At 38.5% G+C, this 27,040-nt stretch overlaps 1 protein-coding gene across 5 annotated transcripts in view; it reads left to right on the top strand.

Moving 5' to 3' along the window:
• The window catches only part of csmd3b (CUB and Sushi multiple domains 3b), a 313,558-nt gene that overhangs the window by 165,622 nt on the left and 120,896 nt on the right, over positions 1-27,040 (top strand). For all 5 annotated transcript variants that reach the window (XM_027011676.2, XM_027011678.2, XM_035529342.1 and 2 more), the window contains 7 exons: positions 221-308; positions 2,706-2,830; positions 9,015-9,136; positions 18,716-18,819; positions 19,275-19,387; positions 25,317-25,499; positions 26,144-26,470. In XM_027011676.2, coding sequence (XP_026867477.2) covers positions 221-308; positions 2,706-2,830; positions 9,015-9,136; positions 18,716-18,819; positions 19,275-19,387; positions 25,317-25,499; positions 26,144-26,470 — 1,062 coding nt within the window. The remainder of the gene's footprint in view (positions 1-220; positions 309-2,705; positions 2,831-9,014; positions 9,137-18,715; positions 18,820-19,274; positions 19,388-25,316; positions 25,500-26,143; positions 26,471-27,040) is intronic.

The raw sequence follows: 27,040 nt of genomic DNA on the forward strand, positions 1-27,040 counted from the left end.
ATGAAACCAAAAACTGACATCCTTTTGTGTGTGTGTGTGTGTGTGTGTGTGTATATGTGTGTGTGTGTGTGTGTTTGTGCAAAGTCCTGCTCCTCTCATCACCATTCAGCAGTCCTCACTACTTTACCACGTGTCTGCTCTTTAGTGAGGGTCTGGCATCAAGCCAGAATGAAAGTGTGTGTGTGTGTATCTAACAGCTTTCTGTGCTCTCACTTTGCAGTGAATGAGGGTGGAATCAAACAGGCCTCCAACTCCTGCCCAGACCCTGGAGAGCCAGAAAACGGCAAGCGCATCGGCAACGACTTTAGGTAATCACCTAAGGGTACTGTGTGTCCCTCCATTGGGCCCCGAGGAGCCCTGGGCACTAGCCAAACTTCACTGAGTCAGATTTACTGACCGCTCCACCAATGGCCTCCAACGCCAACACTACCCCCCCCCCCCCCCCACACACACACACACACACACACACTCACACACACACAGACAAATAACAGGGTGCTGTTTATACAGAAAAAACATTAACTACAAAATATTGGTTGAATATTGAATCTTGAAAGGTTACTTTGACTGTCATACATTTCAAATAACTGTCTAACCTAAAGCTTAGGTTTGTGTGGCATGTGTTAGCAATGCCAAACTGTTCTTTATTAAGCTGTTGTAAAGGAATATTATACATTATCAGCATGTTAAAGCTGTTAAGGTTCTATCACTGTGGCATTTGAATTAGTGGCTAAGTCTGATCTGCTGGAGACATTGGCCTGAATTAGCTCTGATAAGTTGCTAGGAAGTTATCTTTGTAATATCCTTTGAATTTCTAACAATGCTTCCTTTCCATATTATCTTCAGAAAAAAAATTACATTGTTAGTAAGACTTATTGTTAGCTGGACTAAATTGGTGATGTAAGAGATCTTTGAGAAGTTTTGTGTGTGTGTGTGTGTGTGTGTGTGTGTGTGTGTGTGTGTGTGTGTGTGTGTGTTAAATCTAGCTGGAGATAGCTGTAGGCTGTAAGCAACGGTGTACATTCTTAGTACAATTTTCCCAGCTCACTAAACATATTAAGTATGTGAGGGAAGTAGCCATCAACCTGATAATGATGCAACACCAAACATTCCTGCAACCCTTCATGTTCTTTCATGTTCCTCTGTATCAGTTCGTTCAGCTTATTATTTCTTTGTTTACTCAATTTCAGCCTGTCCGCCTTCCCTTGCTCTGTCACATCGACAGGCATGAAATGCTGCACTGAATAGCACAGCCTGAATGAGGACAACATAAACTCTGCGCTGAATTATAGACACTCTGGCTTCAGAGTGACACCTGTCATTAATATAGGCAGCACCTGATTATCTTAATGCTTAATATCCAGCCCCTTCAGCCAATATACGTCACATTTTCTCACCATCCTACCACTAGTTGCACTCAGCCCAGTGTCATGTTAATAATGTCATGACAGAGGCTGACCAGCACGTGTGTAGAATTATGCACCATGGACACTTGCATCTGGCAACATTCAGCTTCGGTGCAGATGTAATCAGTGGGAAGTATTTGTCTAGAGCCACCGCAAAATAGTTTCAAACTCTAGAGGGAGCACTGGAAATGTTAGCAAGGAAACATGCCAGTGTTCATGAGACCTTGCAGTACATTGATTGTGTCTGCCTCCAGTTGTTTTGTTTACCAGTTTTGGATTTTTGTTATTTTGTTTTTTGTTTTGAAGCTAACTTAATTAATTAGTTTCTGTAATCCTTACTGTAAAAACTTGGCTTTGTAATGATTTCACAGAATGCTAGAAATTCAAGGAACTATTTAGGGGTTAAGAGCATTCTTCAATGAAATGGTTGCAAAAATCTTACACATCAGGGAAACCTTCTAAGAAGCTTTTATTATATATTGTGCACTTCAAACATTTAAAGAAAGCTTGTTATTCCCACATAGAATTTATTTACATGCTTCCTAGGTTTAGTAAGTAAACAATAAGTATTTAACCAAAATGAAAAAGTGGAAGACAGAACACTAAACTTATTCTAAACACTAAATACAAGTGTATATTTGTAAATATACATTTAAACAGCACAGTTCTTATAGTTCACACTAAATGCATGTCTTTCAGCTAATTATCAGTGTTCCTTTTCCTGTTCTTTATTTCAGAAGACAGTTGAGTGGATGAAATGCTCTTTTCCTAAATTGATCTTACTGTACTGTATTTTTTTTTCTCCTTAGGACAGACATGCCAAATGGAAGTCCAAATCTAACATTATCATTAGTTTACATTTGATTAGTACTTTCAAGGTGCTCTTACAATGTAAACAACTTATGCAAACATTGCTATATTATGGGTTGCCTGAGTGGAAGCATATAAATAAGTTTATCAAAGTGCTTTTGCTGACTTCTGCAAAATCAAGCAATGTGATTGTTGTGAATGCATGTCTAGAGTGGACTTGTCAAGGGAACTCAAGAATGCTAGTTTAGATTGCTTGTATGCTTTTCTTCTTCCTAGCTTCTATTTGAGTAACTTTTTTGTGGTTTGTAAGTATATGTCTTTTTGTGTGTGCTATAATTTAATCATATGCAACTCTGTGTGTGTGTGTGTGTGTGTGTGTGTGTGTGTGTGTGTGTGTGTGTGTGTGTGTGTGTGTGTGTGTGTGTGTGTGTGTGTGCGCGCGCATTTGTGCATGTTGGTGTGCCTTTTATATTTGCTTATTCTTGCCAGCATTGGTGCCACAGCACAGTTTACCTGTGATGAAGACCATGTGCTGCAGGGCTCTAAGACCATCACATGTCAGAGAGTGGCTGAGGTCTTCGCTGCCTGGAGTGACCATAGACCTGTGTGCAGAGGTGAGAATACCAGTATCAGAGCTGCCTCTTGGGTAAATGCCGCATGGCATGGAAAAGCATGATATTAACCCAGATAGAGGCAGAAGGATTGAGATGACTCTCACTAGAGTCTAAATGTGTTTTTTCCCTTTCTGCAAGAGCAGAGGAGTTACTTTTGCAGCTTTGTTGTAATTTTGAACCACACTCTTTCTTAAGAGCAGTGATAGGTTTTTGTTTTTTCATTCAGCATAGCAAACAGTTTTGGTGAAGAACAGGTAAGCCCTTAAGCACCAGACTGTGGAGCATCCCATTTCAATCTAGGCCTCCATGGCTTCCAAGATCTACAGTATATTACAGTTGCTGGGACAATATTCTAACTTTCTGAGCACTACTTTTGCTTATCAGCAGTCCACTATATAGTACTGTGTGTGTAAAAAAGGGCAGCTGTTATCATTTAAAATGGCTTGACAAATGTTCCTGTTTGGTAAAACACATTACATTTTTTAAGTAGAAGATATGAACCCATGACAGAGTTCATCATGATCTGAACTCTACAACTTGTACATTTTTTTGTTGTTATTTTTCTGACAGAACTGGAATGTACATTTTCTTGAACTTGCCTTACTCCTGTCAAAATCCAGGGTCCAGGGATGAGAAGCAAATGTTCACAAGGAACACTGTGGTATTATATGCACCAAGTTTGTTTGAGATGTCACTCATTTTCTGTTTGGTAATGCTACTGATGCTATGCCCAAGTTCCATATACAGGGTATATGTGTTTTTATCAGCACAAAGCACTGGACATACTGGTAAAACCTGCAATGCTCCAGGAAAAAAAAAAAAAAAAAAAAACTAGCCTACTTGGCAGATATGGTGCTTCCAAATATTAAATCTCCATATGCTTCAGAATTCAATTAGCAGTCCCCTTGAAAGGTGGCCATTTTTACTGCTAGTGTGTCATTTATGTTGCACCATTTTTGGTTACTGTGTGCTTGATTATAACACAAGGCTTACCCTTGTGTGATCTCCTTTTTACTAAATCAATAAAACACATTTCTCTAGGGAAAAATTATTATTTTTAATAATATGCCTTGCTATACAGTGGCTTGCTATACAAAGGCATTTCAACAAAACCTCTAATACTCTGCATAAACCACCATATGCTACCTCAGTGGATGGTTCAGAGATCAGAACTCATAATAAACTATAAATATAATTCAATACACTTTGCACTTGGTACTACGGTTGATGACCAGTGCTGGAGAAGTTAATGTGCATCTTCACTGCTCTGCAGCTCCATTATTCAAAGCAATATCTACATTGACACATTCCATTAAGTATCATACCTCCCTTAAAGCAATGTTATGAATATGGATCAGTCATTGGAATGGGTTTGCAACAAGGGTTACTGAACTTTAATTGATGTTGTGTCAACAGAAAGAACATTAATTACACTGAAGAGTTTGTTTCTGTTCCTTGTGACAAGTGCATCTATCAACAGAAGGGGTTTTTCCCTTGTGTGAAGGAACATGGTTGCTATGGCAACCATTAAAATTTAAAGTCAAGGCATGTTAACCATCAGTAACATCATCAATGTCCCTGCCTAAGTATTAATGGCTTTAACCTCCTGAGACCCGGATTATGCTGTTGTGTGCATTTTTAATCTCTCCTTACTGGTTGTAACTAGTAGGACCTGATAATTCTGGAAACTAAGCAATGTCCTGGAACAGGTAGCAGGTTGTTGGGTTGAGCCCGTGTGTGTGTGTGTGTGTATGTGTGTATGTGTATGTGTGTGTGTGTGTGTGTGTGTGTGTGTGTGTGTATGTGTATGTGTATGTGTGTGTGGGGGGGGGGGGGGGGGGCGTTAGTGGAGGTGATGCCCTCATATATCAATAGTAGTTTTTGCTTTTCAAATTCCACTGTCTTCACCTGAAGTCTTAGGGGGTTAAATCAACTGTCTGTCATTTATGTTGTACCATTAAGGCCAAACTAACACACACAACACTGTTGATGTATTTCAAGCAGACACTTTAATTATGCATAATTAGAGCTTGAAATGAAGTAGAGCGATATGGATGACTCCAAGGCATAATTATTGTGTTTGAGGAGCATGCTGGGAGACCATGAAACTGTTTCTTCGTCTTCCTCTTTTTTCATTTCTTCCACACTCATTAGTAAAGTATGTGTCTCTAACTTTTCACCCAAATAAGGCAAAGGTATTATTTTGGCTTCTAAAGCTGAAAAATCATATCCTTGTGATATATGCATGACCATACATATGTTTATCATTTTATGAGACACTATTTGTAATGGTGAAAAAAGCAGGTATTTCCTTCAGCATGTCTCCGAGAACTACTTATGTATAAATGACTCTTTTTTACAACCAAATTCTAGACTCAGTAACTTATATCTTGGTATCTTACATATACTTATGTAACTATTCAATTTGTAACTGTTATATTAAATTACTGTAAAATCTATATCTTACGTACCATTACTGAAGTTGGAGAATTTGAAGACCCCAATCGCCACAATGGCAGGCCATGTCAAGTATAGCCACACTGTAGATGTACTGTAAAAACTCTTGAAGTTAATGATTAGGTATATAAGGCTGGCCTCAGGCTGAACTTTGTTATTAACGCGTGTCTTCTTTACAAGTCATTTATCTAAGTCAGCCCAAAGTTTAGTGGAAGTTAAATGACAGCTGAGTACTGTCAACCCTTGATGTCCTTGTGTACACAAATGACTTCCCCTGCTTCCCTTTGAAGGCAGTTAGACATGTCAGGCACCACAGCGCCATATGGCTGCAGAAAGAAAAAAATCAACAACAAACTAAGACAGATGGTGCGAGTCTGCCAACCATTTTCTGGACTTTAATCAGCACAGTGTCTTGACAAATGTTTGTTTTTGCTGGGTGTCTTTGAGGTATGACTGATCTATATGGTATGAGTTTGCTGAGTTTATGCATATGGTAAGGTCTTTGGGAATCACCAGATATGCTATTGAGCGCTTTCCTACTGGCATGCTGATCATATCAACAGATTAATATAGCTAGCACCAAAAAACAAGCTTGCAAACAAATGCACTTCATTTTTTATTGGACCCAGCTGACCTGATTTTCTGGCCAATAAGAGAACTGTAATATGTGGGAGGAAAGGAAAGCTCAGAAAGATACAAGAAAAATCAGTAGCAAAGCCAAGGACACAAGTCAGTGTAAGTCTGTTGGGTAGCTAACAAATGAGGTTTTACAAAGTGTAGTGATAGCTCTCATATAAGGTAATACAAGTAAAACTTTCAAATAGTCTGAATACATATACAAAAGCAGCTTGCAGTACATTCAAAGATTGGTGACTAATATGCCTGTGGTATTGTATATGTAAGTGGGTGGAAGAGCATTTCTGTACATGTTGTCATGGTGACATTAAGAGCAAGGCAGTGTGAGGAGAAAACAACAAATAAGAAAGTGAACCACTGTCCCAGGTTAAGAGTGTCGTTGATCATTCTGTGTGGCTTGATTTAAGGTTACATTCTTCTTCCGCTTTCTGGTCTCTCAGAATCTTTATGCTGTCTGCTGAGTTGGCTCATTTTCCTAACGGAGGTCAGCTTCAATGTCAGGATGCATAAAGCTGCAGATATATAAGGGGAAAAAGCAGATACGTGCAGCAGGGTGTTTTATCAAGCTGGAGGGGCAGTTATCTTGATGCCGAGTAAGTAAATGCTTATCTGTTAGCCACCATCCTTCTTGGAAAGACCAGGAATAATTATCGATTAAAAGGGATGATAATACAACAACCAGGTAAAAGTTTGGGCTAATGTAATTAAAAACAGGAGGCGCAGGACGATATAAAGAATGGGAGAAAATACACATGAGAGGACAGACATCCGTATGCTGTTCTTCCTGTGTGAAGTTCCTATTGTGTAGGTAGGACACAAGTGGCAGGATGTCGTTGGGCGAATAATCAATTGTTTGCTCATCCTCCTGTCCCTTAATTTTAGAGATAATTTTCTCTCTGGCTGCTTAGCTATGGGTGAGATGGGCCCAGCCACAGCTATTCATATTGCAGGCTGTAATTGAGCTGCCAGGAAGAGCACAAGCATGCGCAGATATACTGTATGTGACAGACGCAGCCTGCTGGAGCAGCTCCCCGAGCTCCTAAATCGCACAGTCATCCATAAGTTCTCAATGCTGCCTTAACGTGAAGTAGCACTAAAGATGGCTGAGAGATGGCGACAAAGAGTGAGGCAGCCACCCTGTAGGAAAGGTTTATGGACCATTCTTGTCCAGTTCATGTTTTAGCATTTACAAATTCTGAGTAAAAGACCACAGGTAGCAAGGGGCAAAAATGATTAATGATGGGCATAAACAGAGAGATCCAGATCTAGGAAAGCAAGCTAAATATGTAAATACAATTGTATGAGCACCATGTTTGCTGCAGAAAAAGACATATAATACATAGCAGAAGGAAGAATAGACTGAAAATCTGTAAAGAGGTGGTTGTGGGCACAGGCTCTTGCAAAGCTTGGCCATTAGCTCACAGCTAAAAAGGACATAATTATGCGTGATCTATACATAAGTGTCAGCTACTTTGAAAGGCAGGCCTTTATCTGCCTGATCGGTTTACTGTGCTCCCTTCAGGCTGATGGAACAGTTGCCCTCTCCAATGGGGGTCCTTGTGGTCCAGGAACATGGGCACCTGCTGCGTAGGCTAATACAAAGAAGAATCTCGTTCCCTCCCTACCACTGCACATGCCAAATCTCAGTCTGGCTATGTGTGGGTGAGCAGTGTGTATCTGCATGGGTCCACACCCCCTGCTACTGTCTCTTGTCACACATAGGAACTTTTCAGCATTTGTCTCAGCGGCCTCATGACCTTTAGCTATGCACTAAATCACTGCCGTCATGTCACCCATGTGCCTGTCTGTTCCCGTAGCTAAAGGCTGCACAAACTAATTAAGAAGATGCCACTTGAAATCATGCAGAAAATTGCCTAGATCTATATTTTCAGGATCCCCCAAGGGTATTTCTACTTCATCATAAATTTCTATTCAACCATTTATAGGGGCCTTTTCTTTTCCTGTTCTTTCCCAGTTTTTGTGTCTATGGGAGCCATTGTGAGCCCACTGTCATTTGAAATTATTTGAAATGTGATGAGTATACGGTAACAATTAGTTTTGATCCAGCAGACAGCTAAATATTAATAGTAACATGGGAAATGAGATATTTGGTATTGATATTCTGGGGTAAAGCGGGCCATCCCAATGGAATAATGGTAGACACATACTTAAAAATGGCATTCCTGTGCTCTTCTGACCTCCATGTGTGTGGTCCACTTGGTTCTCTTCTACTGGATTCCCCTTGTAGTTCTAACTAAGCTTCATATAAATGGCACACTGTGAAAGGGCTTGTCACAGGATACTGTTATGATGAGAAGCCTTGACAAAAAAAAATGACTTTCAGAGTAAAAAGAGTGCTTTTGGGCTGTCTCGTTGCCCCCTACATGTCTGAGATAATGAGTTATTTATTTTCAAAAGCAATCAAGATGTCAGAAGCTGATAGCAAAACCTGCTGCCATCAGAGATAATGGCTCCTTGTCTTCCATCAAATCCCTGTCATTTTGGCATAGGCAATAATAAATGTGCCAAAAATACAAAGAGGCCAGATTTGGGGATGCATAAAACCCAGCTCCTTTAGAGCATGCTAATTTTAAGATATCACTGTCACGGGCTGGGAAAAAGAGACCAGAGCATGTCTATTTAACAAATTATAACTGGCATTTCTCTATTAATATGACGAATCATGCCCAAGTGTATTTGGCTAAGCCTCATTCTGAATTAACTCGTTCAGCTGCCATGAAGTTAGTCATCTGAGTATTTGATTGGATTTCTAATTGTTGACAAATGAAGGCAGTCATGGCTGACTGGTTGAGATTTGTAAGTTATATTCCAGTATTTGCCTTGCAAATCCTGCCAAACACTAGGAGTAGTTGAGTAAAACCTTGTCCCACGAGATAATAGTGCCTCTTTTTCCATGTTTTCTTTCTTTGTGATATCAAGAGATGGAACCTTTCAGTGGCATATGTTTACATATGTCATCAATTCATTTTGACTTTTGTGATTTTCATAAAATAACAAGATTTCAAATTGATGATAAATTGATGTTTTAATGAATCCTTGTTTGCTGTATTCCCTGCCTCTCTGTTTACAGTGAAGACCTGTGGATCCAATCTACAAGGTCCATCAGGAACGTTTACCTCTCCGAATTTCCCAATTCAGTATGAGAGCAACTCCCAGTGTGTGTGGATCATTACAGCCAGCAATCTGAACAAGGTAAACAGCTTTCAAAAAGCATATGACTGCAGGACGAACTGTCCTTCATCAGAGGAACATGAGATACCCTGAACATACAGTACATAGTGCTGTCTTTTATAAGATGTGCAGCTTGTCCTGATTTCTAATAAAGCACAGGGAATTTATTCTATGCCTTCCATCTGGTATGTTTCATTAGATAATTTTACATTGTTTATGAATTTCACCAAAGCATTTACATGGTGTATAGTCTCATCTAGATTGATAAAATTACCACTCTAAAATTAGCCATCTGTCTTGATGGATCTCAGTCCTTTTATTTATTTATTTATTTATTTATTTATTTATTTATTTGGCCAACCACTACCACACAGATTGATTTTAAAACAAGGAGTAGATTCAAACATAGTTTCATCTGCATTTGACAAATGTTTCACAAGAGCACAGCTGATTTGTCAAAAGATCCACAAGGATGTTAACATTATCAGTTTGTTTGTATGTAGGCTATGATGATAAAGTTAGCCGCCATCTCATCTTCTCCGATAAAGGCTCCATTAAATAGCTTGGCAGCATGTGTTGCCTCTATGAAGAGTAGTGCAAAAAAGAAAACATAGAACTGTCTATTCTGTTGCCATTTCCTTTGACCTTCCTACCAAAAGCAGCAGATATCCAATTTAACACCTTCAACTTGTCCTGAATAATACATGTCAATAAACACAAACAGATTTCTAGGTCAGTGCCGATAACAATCTACACAGTGAGGGCCATAAACCACTGATAAACAAGTGAATGCATCTCATTTGGAAATAAACCAACATAAATAAAGACTACATTTTTAGTATTATGATCAAATAAATCTGGTATTCCCTGAGAAATATAAATAATTTTCTTCAATAGCCATAAGTAATTGCTGTCACTATGAAGCAAAGCACCCTTGCTAATTTTAGGAGAGGACTATCTGGGCAGTAATAACTGGTGGGAAGAGATGTCACATAAGTTATTTTAAGTTATTTTAACCTAGTACATTGTCGATCATTTCAAGGTCAGTTGTTTTTCAGTGACCGCTAACATTTCCAGTTGATATGCACTACTATAGAAAACTAAGTTAGGCATGTCAGTTCATAAAAGTTATAGCAGCAGAGTAAGACTGCACATCTGCTATGAATGCACATTTATTGTTAACTATTCAGTATGATCCTGAATGCATACTCATTAAATATAATTAAGTAATATATTTAAATAATGTTGTACCTTGGGAATGCATGGGTGTTCATTTTTTATTTTTTAATGGAAGCCATGTCTATTCATCTTATGTCAGTATACAAGTTGGAATTAGTTGACTTAAATGACTTGTCGACCTTATCCCTAATGCCCCCATGTGGTAATGTGCTTGCTCAGTACTCCTGTCACTGAGCCTGTGCTCCATTTGCCATTAGTATTCCTGTGGTGGCCCTGTGGACCACTGTTCCAGAGCTGCTAGTGCTGCTATGGCTGTAGCAGTGGGAGTGGCGGGGCATAAGCTCCTCTTACTGCCCTGCTTTTAGTGGCCTTCTATCAGATGGTGCCCATCCTCTTCCTCTCTCTTCTGCCTTCCTGGATGACCTTGCCTTTCTTCCGTCCTAACCGCACACAACACGTTCACTGGCCATATTATTGGTTTTGTTAGTTACTGAGCATGAATGGGTCAGTAGTGTCGGTTTCATTTGTACTGCTGAGATGAAGGTTCAGTTGCATGCCTACTCTTGAGGAGGAGTGGATAGGTGGGCAAGTGTGTGTGTGTGTGTGTGTGTGTGTGTGTGTGTGTGTATGTGTGTGTGTGTGTGTGTGCGTGCATGCAAGTTCACAAAATAATTTATCACTTGTATACAGACATGGATAAGTGCTAGTGTCAGTGTCCTCGCTTAAGCCTTGAATGTGACAAAAGTCACAGAGTGAGCTAAATGCTGTCTGAGCAGCAAGTGTGGTGGCATTCAGCAAGAGCTGATAGTGATGAACAGGTAGCAGAGGGGCTCAGGAAATATGAATTCATGCCACTCTAGGCCACATTTTTAATACCAGCTGTGACAGCAGCACAGTCCTCTCTGTCTTTGGAACACTTCACCTCAAACTTGATTCAAGCTGATTTGAGTCATTAATGTCGCAATTCATCTCCAAGTAACTGACCCATATATAACCAACAAGATAGCTACCATCTCCTCTCTGGTCAACTTCGAGCCAAGGCCTCTGAGTTTGACTCTTAGATGGTTGAGTGGCACCCTTACGTAATAAATTCTAGAGAACAAACCGCCTGTTTAGGAAGTGACTTCCACTGACCTTCTCTACACCTGTCTGCACCAGAATCCATAAAAAAGTTTTATATCCAGCTGCAGGATATGTTTTCTGGCTGAGTTCAGCTCACCAGCCCAAGCTCAGTTCTGACTGAGCTGGCACATGGTTGCACCGCCCATCTCAAACACCTAATTAAACTTCTAACTACTGCTCATTCACCCCTCCATTATTCGAACTCTGCTCAGGGCTGGAAACACCAGTCAAAGGCTGGAGCTGGCAGCCATTTCTTCACGACATTTTCAGTACTAACTGAATGTTCAAAAGGCCATTCTGAAGCTGTCTAGACACTCTGCTGTCGCGTGATAGAAGGTAACACAAAAGCCTTGTGGACTAAAGAGTTGTTCTCAACCTCATCTCAGCATCCATTCACCTGCCATTTGGGAATTTTAAGAGGTTTGGGTCTGCCAGCTTATCTAAAGAATTTTTGGTTTGTTTTCCTGTAGCTTTGGCCTTGGCATATTGTTTTCCATAAATCAGAGTTTGTAAAACCTTCTCCTGACATGGTGGCTTTTTTCACAAAATGGTTGAAACCTTAAATTCTGTTTTTTTGGAAAGCAGTTGAATCAGCAAAGCTATAATGAAGGCACTAAATGTGCAATGTAATGGACTTCAGCTTCACATATGAGTATTTCCCACTTTCAACTCATTAATTATTGTACATTAGTACAATGCCTCTGAGCAGCAATGATTGTTATTTGATATATTGCAGCTTTTGTAGTTTGATTATTTTATATTCATCACTTGCCTAGAATTACTCAGTTGCACGAAACTAACATAATGAAGCACAAGTTTGATCTTCTCACCAAATAATAACACAGTTAAAGAAACTCAGAAATGATTCTATTTAAATTAGTCTCTACAATGTTGCCTGTTGTCTTTGTCCCCTCTTGAGGGAAGGATAGCTAACACCTGCACAGAATACTATTGCTTCATTTATTTTTTGCAGATATAATTTTAGTGCCTCAGTATATTTATATTCTTCTCCCTGCTTTAACTTTGGTCTGAGTGAACTGGAGGGTGTCAAGCCTCATTTAAATTTGAAGACATCAGTAGATACCTCTTCTGCTCCACTGATGAGTCCGGGTTGAACTGAAATAGCACTGATGTGGACTTTAGATTAGTGGAAACCAGCTGTCGCTATAGCTCATAAGTTAAGAAGCTGTACAAAAAGTCTGTGCAACAGACAGGCTTGCCGTAAACCTTTGTCAGTCCCTATGTAGCAAGTGTCCCAAACTCTTGGAGCTCTACCACCCTGTAGAGTTCACTATTAATATAACATTAATGAATATTAGCACCAGTAGCATCTGAATATTTCAGGGTATGGTAAGTTACGTCTGCAGGGTTACTTGAGTACTCCTGTGATATTGTATATAGCCTAATTAGGTATAGAGTATAAACTGAAAAGTTCATCAGAGTGTGGCGTGTTGAAGAAACCAAAACATCATTGTAGATACTGTAGAATGGCTTCAGGCATGCATTTTAATGCAAACCAATTCATTACAAAACATACCTGCATGCTTAAAGAGCTTGATTCTCCTTTTTTTTTCTCAAGGCCTTTTGTTCTTGCTCCTGAGATATCTCACCAACCACGAACAGGCAATTTTAGCAATATTGCCATCAGCAAGTGCTTAATGCATTTTCTGAGTAATTTGTTTCCAACTTACACACAGTAGGACTAAATATGTTCTCGTATAGGTATGTTTTGGCTATTTTGTTGTGATAAATTGTGAAAATTGACTTCAAGATTTATGACAGCCCTTCAAGCATCTCTAGACTGATTACCAAGAAAAATCAAAATAGGTCTATTTGAAGTCTAGACTATTTATTATTATTTTTAGGTCTTCTAAGATGTAGCCCAATGTATTGAAAGACACCTGGAGACATGGAGATATGAAAGTTGATGGAAGTGACATGGGAATTCTGCAGAGGTAAAGCTTCCACTCTTGTAGTGGTGTTGGGTTTTTAGTCCATGGTGTGAGGTAAACTGCTTATAATAAAGTATAATTAGGCCTATAAAGACGGAATCTGTTTTACTGTTTTGACCAAGGGGTCATTGGAGGTGTAGTTGTATGTACAGGGGGTAGCATGTGCTGGAAAGTCCATTAGCACTCCTGTGCTGTCAGTGATGGATGCCAAGCTGTATACCAGCTCAGGCTTGTCAGGAGTCCCTACTTACATTTACACATAGAAAGGTCAACCTTTATGCTGAGTTGAAACAAAGAGAATTTTGGGATACTTGTCTCTAAAACACAAAAGCCAGTGTATGAAATGATGGCCCATGTTCACAACATGGCTCACTGATGTATTTACCCTGCATGCAAAATGCAGTGTCAATATTGGTATGACAAAGGATGTAGGATATCAATAAACATGTTTGCATTATCACTGAAGAGGTATTTAATCACTAAGACAGGTTATTTTATAATTCTGCTACATTATACAATATTTTTTATGTTCAATCTGAAGTGCTTGTGTAGCTGTTATGAAGAAAGACCAGACTAGTCATGTCATCACAGTAATTTATTGTATGCATACCAGTGAAAATAAATTGATTCTACATGTGCATATTCTCCATTGTCCAACTCAAGTAGACTGTTTATTGAATGAATGTGATAGACTGAGGCATATACTTATATATGAGTGTACTTTTTTGATGGGATGGGGTAGCAGGAAGCATAGAGGCAGGATACAAATGTGAGCAGGGTATATTGTAATCCATGAAGTGACTAGATAACTAGCTACAGCAGTTAACCAAACATGGAAATAAGAAAAACTATAATCTGAGGAATCCAACATGACTAGGATAAGTGCACTTCAACAGAACTAGGGAGATAACAAGGAACACTTGGGGATAATTAACAGGTTCTAAAGACAAGACAAAGGTAAGGTGGGGTTGAGATGGGGAGGAGAATTGAACCAAAGTAAATCAAAAGCACACATGGAACAAAGATGGATTAAACCAAAACAGATATGGGTGAACAAGGTGGTATAGACTTACAACTTTGAATTGGTGCTATGCAATTTGAATGTGTCATATAATCTATCATATACAAAGTGCAAACTATATTGCTTCATTTATTGCTAAAATCTTGTGCGACTTAGAACATTTTTGAAGCCAAACTGGAAAACCTCTAAGAATGACAAGTTTAATATTAGTTCACTTCCAACACAGTGTTTGTTTGATCAAAAAATACAATACAATGTATAATTATTAAAAAATACCCATGACCATACTTTTCTGTAGTGCAGAACAGCCCTTAGAATCTTATGTGCATAAAATGTGTCACTGAAATAGCAGCAAGCTTTAATGACTAAAAAAGTAAATCCTAAGTGATTTATTTTCAATTTACAAATTGTATTTATGATTTAATATCAGTCCAATAATATCATGTGCTGTGGGACAGCTGTGATATTCCAATGTATACATTTTTCATCAGTTAACAGTCAGAGATTTTATAAGGTACTGTACATTCACCACATACATAGGCTGACAGCTTTCAATTATGGTATACTGTTCAATGTATATTAACCCTTTAAGTTCTTTTCAGCTGAGTATATCTTGGCTCCACTACACATAAAAAACCTAGATAACTATCTTAAAATTTTATTCAAAGTCATCATTTGTCTTCTTACATTAAAGAAAAGTCCTAAGATAATGATAGATCTAGTCACCAGATATTCCAGTCTTCCTTGAAGAAGCTTCCATACTGGAATAGTTGTCAGTTTGTGGGGCTGAAAGGAGAGCTTACAGCTTTATAACATTGGCTGTCTTGAGGCAAAAGCTTGAAAAGTCATTCACTTTAAAGTAGCAGGTAAGGTCACATTTGTCTTTGTTTCCTTAATGTGAGCATTCAATTAAAGGAGACCTCCCTGATGCTTTTTTAACAAGTGTGAGGACAAAGAAAGATGAAGTCTCTCTGCCTACCCATATTGCCATGAAAAGGGTTAGGCCAAAAACAAGAAGGAGATTTAAAATGTCCTCTTGACTTTGGATTATCAACCATTGGAAACTGTTAGATCTGAAATGGATTTTACAGCTTGATTAAAAGCAATCAAATTAACAACGTAATCTTTTTTTAAATGACATTGAAAAATAAGCCTTTATGTTGATTCAGTCAATAAAATGGGTTATAAACAGTATAATAGATATTTTCATGCAACATTTTAGACAGTGCTGTTGATCTGTTTCTATACTTTGTACTCAACAGTGCAGAGGCCTTTAGAGATGCCTTCTGTCATCATCACAGAGGCTTTTCTTTAATCCACCACTGTAGTTCTTTGATATGATGCAATTTAGCCAAAAACTATGAGTCTACCCTTCGGTGCCCTACTACCAGTCCTAACATATTTCATTCCATGTATAGATTTAATTGAACTTTAAACCTAAGCCACAGTAAATTTTTAATTGATTGCTTTGTCCATGAAAGCAGGCAATGGATTGTCTTCTACTGCGACTTCATTTGGCCTACTTTGATGCAGCATTCATGTATGCAGTTTTGATGCTAAGTGGCTCATGTCGTAAACTTCACTTGTGCTTTGAGCAAAAATGAGAGATGCGTTACACACCATTCCTTACATTCCTTGGTGCCATTGGTCTTTGACCAGGCTCATGTAGGTGTCTGAAGGAAGCTCATGCATGTGTTTGTTCATCACTATCTTGACTTTGTAGTTTCTTCTCCTGTGGTCACTATGAAGTGCATGCCCACATATGAGTCTGTAGATGAAATCAGTGTTCCAGTGCTGCCACAACCCTGAGTATGGTGCTGATTGTACATTCCAGCAGGACAGTGTACAGCAGGTGGAGCGGGGGGTGAGAGTGATCACAGATCCCATTTCTATAAGCCTAATCTGGGGGAAATGAGAATATGGAAGGCCCTAGGGGATCCAGAAACTATAGTTATATGTTTCTCCATTGACAAGGTACTTGATCACATCCCTGTTTTTGTGTGTGCATGTGTGAGTGTATGTGTGTGTGTGTGTGTGTGTGTGTGTGTGTGTGTGTGTGTGTGTGTGTGTGTGTGTGTACGTACTCATGAGCCCCCCTCCCCTTCTTCTTTTCAGGGGAAGTGGGTGAGTCGTGACTGTGAGCTCACTGTTGGGTTGTTGTTGTTTTTTTCAGCTTGGCTGCTTGGCTCTCTACTCGCTCTCTCTTTGATTTTGGTGAAAGTAATGACATGTTATATTATAGCTGAGGTATTACACCACCTGTCCCACCATGACAAGCACCCACAGACCCATTGTATTTTCTAGTGCATTGTGTGTGTGTGTGTGTGTGTGTGTGTGTGTGTGTGTGTGTGTGTGTGTGTGTGTGTGTGTGTGTGTGTGTGTGTGTGTGTGTGTGTGTGTGCGTGTGTGTCAGGGGGCTTGAGGAGGCAGCCTTTATCTTACTCCTGCAGTTGTGCTTACTCATAAAGAAAGATGATGGTTTATAGAGTGGTTCGTTGGTTTCAAGAGTGGTTTCAAGGGTTTAAAAAAAAAACATTTGAATGGCCTGGCCATAGAATCTTACTGAAATAGACCTGTCTGACACAGCCTCATTCTCCACACATAGGCATCTACATGGTCCTGGCTTCTTTATTGTGGAGTCATAATTCTGCTCTGTTGGTTCATTGCTTTGCCACTCAATACAGTGTACCACTGCCTTAATGACTGTCCAGTGCATGCATCTGCTTCCAATGCTAATCCTATTGACAACAAGAGGCAGGCTTCTGTCCTGAGCCCCTCAGTGAATGCCAGAGTCCCTGCAGTATGGGTCCACATTGGTAAAGTCATTTGTGTTGTTAATATGGAAGTTAAAGTAGGGTTTGGGGGAAATGCCCACCAACCCCACCCCCTCATATTACCACACCGCCCACCCCCAATTGCTGGAAAGCAGAACCTGTCCTGGGTCTTTTTACCTGCTGAATTAGGTCATACCCTGTCCACTGCAGTGAAATGTGACCCAGGACTAGACGAGTTTGTGTGAGATTGCACAGAAACAGCAGTTTTATCACTGTGTGCTGACATGTTTTGTTTTGGGGGGTTTTCACCTCAAGCAGGTGTGATAACTGTTAAACCCTTGCTAATCTGAAGAGCATATTAGTTAATTTTTCTAAGCATCACAAAATATTAATCAAAATATAAAGTTCAGAGCTGTCAATATTTAGAACCTTTTTAACCTCTTAAACCTTTTTACTATTTTTTTCTTTGACTAAATTCACAATTATACTGAAGCTGTTATGCTTATTTTAATAAAAAATAATGATTAGTCAGTGCATAATGAATGTAACCAGGCTGCAGTTATTTCCCTGTGTTTCCCCATGCTTCCCTGTGTTTCTCTGTGTTTTTGCCAAATAGAAAAGCTCCGCTCCAGAAACAGACAGAGGATGAAATAAAATATGCTGGTGGTGTCCTGAGGGAAAGCGGTTGAGATAAATAGGAAAATGTCATTGCAGACCCACTAATTAGAGAGAGAAAACTTTTCACTTTCAAATAGGCTCAAGACCGGGTACCACCCACATTATAGTCACCCTGCTGATTACTTTATACAAATTATGAGTTTTACATGAAAAGTACTAATGTGTGAGAGCATTGTATTTGAATCCTTTATCAGTATGTATTTGAAAGATGAAATGCATTCAGTAGATGCAATTGTGTTAGCTTGCTGAACTGTTAACTAGGACACCATAGCAGTGAATGCAGACAAACTGTGTTGTGGCCATGTGGATTTTCCCAGGGGCTCAGGGAGTCTAATAATCCATTTGACATGTTTGGAAAAGTTAGACAAAGCCTAAACTTGGACAATGTGAACACCTGTAGCATTGGTGCTGTGGTGCAAAGGCCAACCGTACAACCAAATCTAAGGCAACGTTCATCTAATTGTAAATAATACAGTTGCTAATAACTGGATAACCACCTGGATGAGGCAGACTCAGCTACTGTACTATTGCTAGTGGAGATATCCTAGACAACCCAAATGAGAACCCAGCTTTGGCACGTGAGGTTTAGAAAATTCATACAGACTCCCATAGTGCATTTGGAAGCCAATTTTGAGCATATTATAAACCTTTAAAACACTTTCTAAAATGTTCAAAAAGCCTTCCAAACCAGATGATCATGTCTTAGGGAAATGGTGCATGATCTTTGCTCAGAACTGCTGTAATTATTCATTTTTATTTCTCTTTTCACCATTTTCAGTTCTACTCCTGAATGTATGTATTTTGTGAGAACCATAAACTCCAATTCATGTCTTTTGATACACCACTAAGCATTATGGCTCTTTTTTGCTGACAGGTGATTCAGATTAACTTTGAGGAATTTGACCTGGAGCTGGGCTATGACACACTAACTATCGGGGATGGCGGAGAAGTGGGGGATCCGCGAACTATCCTGCAAGTGTAAGTGCCTCTGCCTTACCATATGTGTAGGACTTATTTGTAATATCTTTTTTGCATGGCTTTTTTGCATTTTTGCATCTGGTGTTATCTAAATTATTTTTGCCTTGAACCAGACAAAGAAACAATGTATAAGATTGTGCTTGCATCATCTGGTTACTAGTTATAACCAATAACGCACAAAGCTTTGGGGTTTCCTTGAGTACTGTGATGTTCACTGAAGTTCTCTAAAATTCTTCAGGCCCATGTACTCTGGCTATTGCCATGCACATGGCCCCCACAGAATTTGTATGCTTGTTGCTATATAGAGCACCATGAAAGAAGAGCATGTTTATTGTTTCTTGCTTAGGTATGGAGTCAGAATGGTCTATAGCACATGTGTGACTAATAAATGTGATGTGCATGTTACTGTATTGTACGCAAATATACATCTGACTCATACGCTTCTGTTCACTCAGCCTGACGGGCAGCTTCGTTCCTGACCTCATTGTCAGCATGACCCACCAGATGTGGCTCCACCTCCAGTCTGATGAAAGTGTGGGCTCTATAGGATTCAAGATTAACTACAAAGGTAAAGGAAAACTGTGAAAGAATCAACAAGGGAAAACTAAAAAAAAAAAAAGTTTAGTTTTAATTTTCTGCAAACAAAAAAGATCACAAATGATCTTTCAGAGCTATTGTATATGCGTGGAAGTGATACTTATTTTACATCTAGAAAGTTTAACTAAAATGTTTTTTAATACCCTTAGCTTTGGCAAATTAATGTTCTGTCAGACAAGTGTGTGAATTCAAAGAACAACTTTGTGCTCACAGCAGCAAACAAGTAAGAATCCTTAGTAGACAGAGACTTTGAGAAAGAGAGCAGAAGGAATAAAGGAGAAAATGTTGTGTAATTAATCAGCTTGGCAGTGGTCCAGATTCAAATGGTCTTGCCAACAGAGTGATTTGTTCATTTCACTTCTTTCAACTGACTGAAGAATTGAAAGTGTAGAAATATTTTCACATCCAAAAATAGGTGAGTTCAAATGTCGAAGGTCATACACCTGTGCATACTACAGGTTTCTACAGTAGTATTTCCATTATTAAGAGTAAAGCAATATCAAGCAGTCCGCTTGTCATTGTACTGGTCTGTGTCAAACTACAAGATGCAGACTTTGAGTCATTGAACATGTGCTGTATGCACTCGATAGAGCCAGGAGTCCCTACTAAACCCATATATTTGATTATCTCTCCTGCCTCAAGGTTTAGTAATAAATTAATGTCAGCATGATGAACAGCATGCCATCTGGGGTAATGAGAAGGAGAGAGAGAGAGCGAGAGAGAGCGAGAGAGAGAGAGAGAACAGGAAATAAAAGAAGAAAGAGAGCGAGTCAGTAAAAACCCTTTGAGTGCAAATTCAGAAGATGAAAATAAAGAAATATTCTATATATGTGCACAGGAACAGGGAATGACAGCCTTTCTCCCTCTCATCCAGACATCTCCTCTCATCCAGTTGTTGAACAACAGATGAACAACATCTGTTCTTTTTTGTTGTAAATATCAACCCGAATCCTCTGAAACCCTCAAAAAACTTTTGCAAAGGTCAGACTGTGGTGTTGGCCTCTGAAATATCATTTTATTTTACAAGCAATATAAGGAAAACTCTTATGAGGTTTGTAAGGATGCTATTTTTCTTTGCCTCCTTATGTGTTTGTAAGCAGATGTCATTAATTCTCTTCTTCACACTTTCTATCATTACATTTGACCAATCATTTATATTGTTATTTTTCTAAATTTAAATTCAAAGAGAAAAGCTGCAGTACATTTGTGCTATTTACTGGCAAATACACTGGCATTATGCAGAAAGAGATATTCATACTTAACCTTTATAAAGGACTTTTGTGTCTCTTTTCAATACTGCTCTATAGACAGTTTGTTTTAGTTAATGTTAGAAAAGGATGCTCTGTGTGTGTGTGTGTGTGTGTGTGTGTGTGTGTATATATATATATATAAAGGGGGTGGGGTTATGTTCTTTATGTTAATGCATAATCAAAATTGATCTACGGGTTTGCCATTTTGAGTAAAGAAAAGATCAATCAAAATATGACCAGAGATGGTGGTGTAGAGTCACATAGCTTAATTAGAGTCAGACATGTTTCACTTGCTGGAGAAAATCTGAATCGAGACTGAGATTTGTTTAGCATTGAAGACAAATACTGAGGACATGATTTGGTTCTCTGGATTTGACTTTGTGATGAATAACCTCATAAAGACTTGAATTTTTATTAGTAGTGTGTATGTGGCCTAATCAGTTGAAGATGAAATTTATTTTACCCATGCCATAACAGTCCCCTGAAAGGTTCAGTTATTTAAAGAAGCTCAACTTGACTTGTTTGACTACTGACACAGGTTTGACTTGTTCGGTTAAATTGCATGACATGGATGTGAAGACCTAAAGCTAGGCACACTGACCCGACGTCATAGACAGACCGTTGTCCGTACTCTGTGTGTTGTGTTCTACGTCACTGGCTCTAGTTGCCTGGTCAGTGTTATTTTTGGTTGATTGTGTATGCTGAATTAGCTGTGAGAGAGTTTTATGATTGGCTGTTCATTCTAAATCTTGAAATGAGAGAATACAGACATAATCTGCCTTAGATTTTTTTTTTTCATTTTTTTATGGTAGAACTGTGGTAATAATAATTCTGAATATTCTAAAATGTACTTCTAGATGTACATGATCATAAACAAATATAAATGAAATTGGCTTTTAAAACACCTCTCTAGATTAGGGGAATGTATTATAGACACGATTCATCTCTGTCACATTAATTCATTTAATGAGTTTTTATTGAGGTCTTCTTAATTTTTTAATCTGATTAATTTGTCACGTGTCAAGTAACACAGTTTCACTCAATAGTGGAGATTTTGCCTCAGATAGCAAACTCACATTTTCTGGGATGCTTATAAATGAAGGTTATTTTCACATCATTGCAGGCCAGAGCTGTAAATTGAGCCCGTCTTGCACACAAAATCTCTTCTCCATCTCTGAACAACCTTCTAGTTACAGAGTAAAAGAAAGCATGTTAAATGTCCAAACTGTATGCTTTAGTTGGGTGTGTTGATAAATCAAAGTGTATGGTGTTATAGTATCAGTCTCAATATAACATTTCTTTCTCAGTTTAAAGAAAAATATGTGCACATATTTCATGTGATATAGTTATTTTTATAGTCTACTGTTTTAGATTGCTGGTATATAGCCATATAGCTTACCTAGTCATGCTCAATCTTAGTGCAGTAATGCACAATGATGTGTAGTCCTTGCTATTACCATTAACTTAAAATCAGTTCATTATTATATATTACACCCTATTTGTCGTTCATGATTCTATCAATATGGGGTTTTTTTTATATATATATTTGGTAGAAAATTCATTTTGTGTGGTGGGGAAACATTATTTATTCACCAAGACAGAATGGCACTACTGGTTTTATCTTAATTCATAATCCATAGTACAGTTTCATAGTCAGCTTGATTTTGTATTAAGCAATAATTCAGTCCTTTAATCAAAGAAAGCTATTAAAGAACAGACTCTAATGTTCCTCTCATAATGTGCACCACTTTGATTATTCCATACTGCAGAAACTAAAGACTGACCGAGTTTAAAAAGCTCATTTAGAATAGAGAGGTTCAAAAAATGAAGGCATGTTGCCCACTGAGTTTGGCTGCGTGTACCTTTTTTAAAAGCTCCTCAATTTTTGGCTATGAAGTGCAGATCAAACTTGAGTAAGTTTAAGAAATTCCAATTGGTTGGACACAAATCAGTGACTCAGTAATTGAGTTTGGGGTAATGAGGTCTTTTATGAGATGCGTGAACCCACGATTAGTGGAATGGAACACTGGCCTCGAGACTAAACGAACACATAGATGAATCACCTGTCTATATTTTAAAGAGTGATTTGAAATTAGCACTTGTTTATTGACTTCTATATCAAGGGTGATTTAATGAGCCCAGCAACAGTTCAATTATAGTTCATAGATGGTATAATTATGTGGTAATTAAGTACAAGAAAATCAGAGGTCCCTCAGCATAACTTTTGCAGGCTCTATGTTTCCACCTTGTACAGTAGGATGTGTAAGCAGTTAACCTGCTAACAGGTTCTGTTTTTTTCCTAAGCTTACCTAAGATCCTGAGGCATACAAACACTGAATGCCCATCATGTTGAGTAACACTATAGCAGACCATGGATTAGCAATAGACATGCTGACCTTTCACTTAAATTTAGCGTTGTCTGAGATTATTCAGATGCTATAGGTTCCTGCAGGCAATTTGTTCTCCATTTTCCCACTGCTGTAGAGCACAAAGCAGTAAATATGGTTTAATCTTCCTCAACCCTTCTCCCAGATTGAACTCAGGAGTAGAGCACTGTGGCACTCATAAAGAGTGTGTCACCCAGGAAATTAATGCCATACATCAAGCACTGGCCAAAGACTTCCATTACATTTAAAGAAATATCACCCCCAATGAGCTCCAATGTTAATTTAGCCTTAAATATAATTTTCTGGATTTATTCCTTTCCTCTATTCCCCTCATCGGACATAAGGATGCAGGAAGTGCATGCTGGGATTCACAGTTCAGCTCTGAATGACTGTGTAAGGTATATAGTATGACATATTGGCCTCCCCAGCAGCAAGTGAGAATGCTGCATGCAATGCAGGGGGCTATCATGGCGGAGCAACCTTGGGGTCAGCCTCATGCAAGAGGGCTATGATATGTGTCTCGCTTGGCTGACTCCTTATTGTGCTGGGACCGGACTCCCTCTCACTGATTAGCTGATACTCTACTGGATAACTTAAACTCTAAAAAGATCATTGTCATTGATGTGATTGTACTAGTTAAAGTTAAAACCCTTTAATGTAAACAAAAAGCACAATGGAGAAATATTCACATTGTGCAGATGGGGTATAAATGCAGATGGCATAAAGACTTCAAATTCACAATGAAATCTTCAAAGAAAGGCTGCAAGCTAACAATACACTAATATACAAAGAGAGACAATCATTCTTCAACATCATCAGCAATAACATTAACATTAGCCATATTCTGTTTGTCACTATTGACAGGCTAACTAATCCTTTCAAACAAAAGACTCCTGAAATGATATCAGATGAGAGATGTAATGAGCTTGCCTCCATTTTCAACACTAAAATCCATAATATCAGACAGGCCATTAGTAATTCTATGTCCAGCAATGAAGCTGTCTCCTCAATGTCACTAAATGGAGATAATGTGGTTAAAGTGTTTGTAATGTGGTTAAAGTCTGCTGCTGAATAAAGATAAAACTACATTTATTTTATTTGGATGTAGACTTGCTGAATATCTTTATAGCTCAAAAATCAAAAGAACTTGTCTGCAACCTTTGTAATCTAATGCACTTTGAGCTCAGTTTTATTTTCATGTCAAAGCAGGCAGCTAAATCAGCATTCTATATTAACAAAATTTGAGATTTCTTGTCAAAACAAGACTGACAGATTCATCCTTTTTTGAGCAAAATTGCCAGTCTTCCTAAAAAGACAAATTCAGTTGAAGTAAAATACATCTTCCAGGGTTCTTCCTAGATGGAACACATTACCCTGATTCATAAATCTTTACATTGGCTCCCAGTATATTACAGAATGGATGTTAAGGTTCTATTACCTTTCTTCAAATTACTAAATCATACAGTTCCAGTGTATGTGTCTGCCATGCTCAAACAATACAATCCCAGCAGGCCTCATTGATCACTAATCACTCATCAGTTAATCTTACCTAAGATCAACACTAAGCACAAAAAAAGCATCATTTACTTGCAACTCTTAGTTGAGCCCAGTTTCAAAGAATCCCAAAACTATTCCAACTGTGGGCATCTTTAAATAAAACAATCTGTTCGATCTAGCATTCAGTTAAGCCCAAGATACCATTTTCAGCTCAAAACATTTTTTTTAATGTATCTGTTTTTATTCCAGTCACTTGTATTTTCTTTTAATGTATTTTTCCTCTTTTAATTAATTTTTATTATTTCATTAATTGAATTGGTTTTCTATTTAAACAAACTGGATTTAATTTTATTTAAATAAATATTTTTTTCTTATTTTCTGCAAAAATCTAACTGAGGTAATAGATCTGATAATATAATAAGCTTTATTCATTAATTCTTCTATGTCTGTGTAAAACACTTTGAACTGCCACCGTGTATAAAAATTGCTATACAAATAAACTTGCCTTATGCTTTCTGGTGTCAGGCTTATCTAGGGAGTGCAGCCAATTTGGTTGGCCTTATTCCCTGGGAATTGCAGATGGTGAACTTAATTCTGAGTAGTTGTTGAACTAATTCTACCCTTGCATGAACTGCTTTTATACATCATGAATCTAGTGTACTGTCAGTTCATTCCCTTAAAGTGCAGTATTGTGTATTTGGTTGTTATGCTTGGCTTTCTTCATGAGTCTGTGTGCTTAAGTGGATGATTTATTCTTTCTCCATAGAAATTGATAAGGAGAGTTGTGGTGATCCAGGTACACCTCTCTATGGGGTGAGAGAAGGAGATGGCTTCTCTAATGGAGACATACTGCGTTTTGAGTGTCAGTTCGGCTTTGAGCTAATTGGAGAGAAGACCATATCCTGCCAGAACAACAACCAATGGTCTGCCAATGTCCCAATCTGCATCTGTGAGTAAATACTCTAATATACAAGATTAAACCTACTACCCCAGTAGTTTGGATGTTTGGAAATTTAACAATTTTTTGAACATTAATGAATTATGTTTGGTATATCTTCAAATTGAAAGCAATAAATTAAGGTTCACTGGTTAATATATTAAAGTTTTTACATGCCAAAAAAGTCTTATATATAGTACATTTCATTCCATATGCTTCTCATAGCCTCCAATGTCTAGAAAGTAGTGAGCAGATCAGGTCTATTTATAGACTCCAGACCATCCATGGCATATGCATCATTAATATTTCAGATAAAGTGTGGATCCTAATTGCCTGCAATATGTGAGCTCCTGCATGGTCTGTTAATGTAATGGTTTGGTATTATCTATCTTTTTTGCATGCTGTCCTTCCCTAGAGACTTTTATTTTGATGATTTGAATTGTATTGAGAAAGATCCTACAGCCATATAGCTGTATTGGCTATGGTGTACATACAAGCAGTTCATTGAAGCACACAGCAACAAATCCTTAAAACTTCTTTCAGTGAAACTGTCACTTTTCCACTTGTACAGTGTACCTTAGGGCACCTGAATGAAGACTTTATTTAAAACCTCGGTGTATAGAATGTAACTATCCTATTCTATACTTTTATTCCAGTTCCTTGTCTGTCGAACTTCACTGCTCCTATGGGTACAGTCCTTTCTCCGGATTACCCAGAAGGCTATGGGAACAACTTGAACTGCGTGTGGCTGATTCTGTCAGAGCCTGGCAGCCGCATCCACTTGGCCTTTAATGACTTTGACCTGGAAGCACCCTACGACATCCTGACAGTGAAGGACGGGGAACTGCTGGACTCCGCAGTGCTGGGGCGCTTCACTGGGGCTGAGGTGCCCTCTCACCTCACCAGCAATGGCAACATCCTCCGCCTGGAGTTTCAGGCCGACCACTCCATGTCCGGCCGAGGCTTCAACATCACCTACAGCAGTATGTGCCCCATTCACAGTCTGCTATACCTGTCCATATGGGTTCTTTGTGCAATTTCACAGCATGTAGCTTTTTTTGGCTGTATGTATAGTCACTTTATTGGCATGCAGAGTTTTTATGGCTACATGAAGAATTGCTACTGTTTTAGTGCATTAATACTTTGAACTGAAAGTACAGTCTAAATTAAAATGTGAGTTCCCAACTCACTTTTTAATTTAGATTGTAATTTCAGTTCATAGATTATGTATTTACATATATGGAATGCAAAGTTATGACAAATGCAGTCCAACATTCAAATTGACAGCCCAGCTCTATGCTGTAAGAGTAGTCCAGTGCTTGCATGCTACTTCTGACCCACTACAGACCTGTGTCAATTGCATAACTGTATACAGATAAGGGTTGGCAATCTCTTTACACTATACGGGTGTGTTTGATTTCGATCCAGGGTGTGTATGATTCAGGTAAATGTGAGTGAATTAGTTACAAGACAGGTATATGAGGAGCTTCATATGAATAATGATTTATTCTTAACCCATATAAAAGTCTATTTATGGGGTTTTGTGCATTAGT

This window comes from Electrophorus electricus, chromosome 8 (genome assembly GCF_013358815.1).
Source record: "Electrophorus electricus isolate fEleEle1 chromosome 8, fEleEle1.pri, whole genome shotgun sequence".
NCBI classification, from domain to species: domain Eukaryota; kingdom Metazoa; phylum Chordata; class Actinopteri; order Gymnotiformes; family Gymnotidae; genus Electrophorus; species Electrophorus electricus.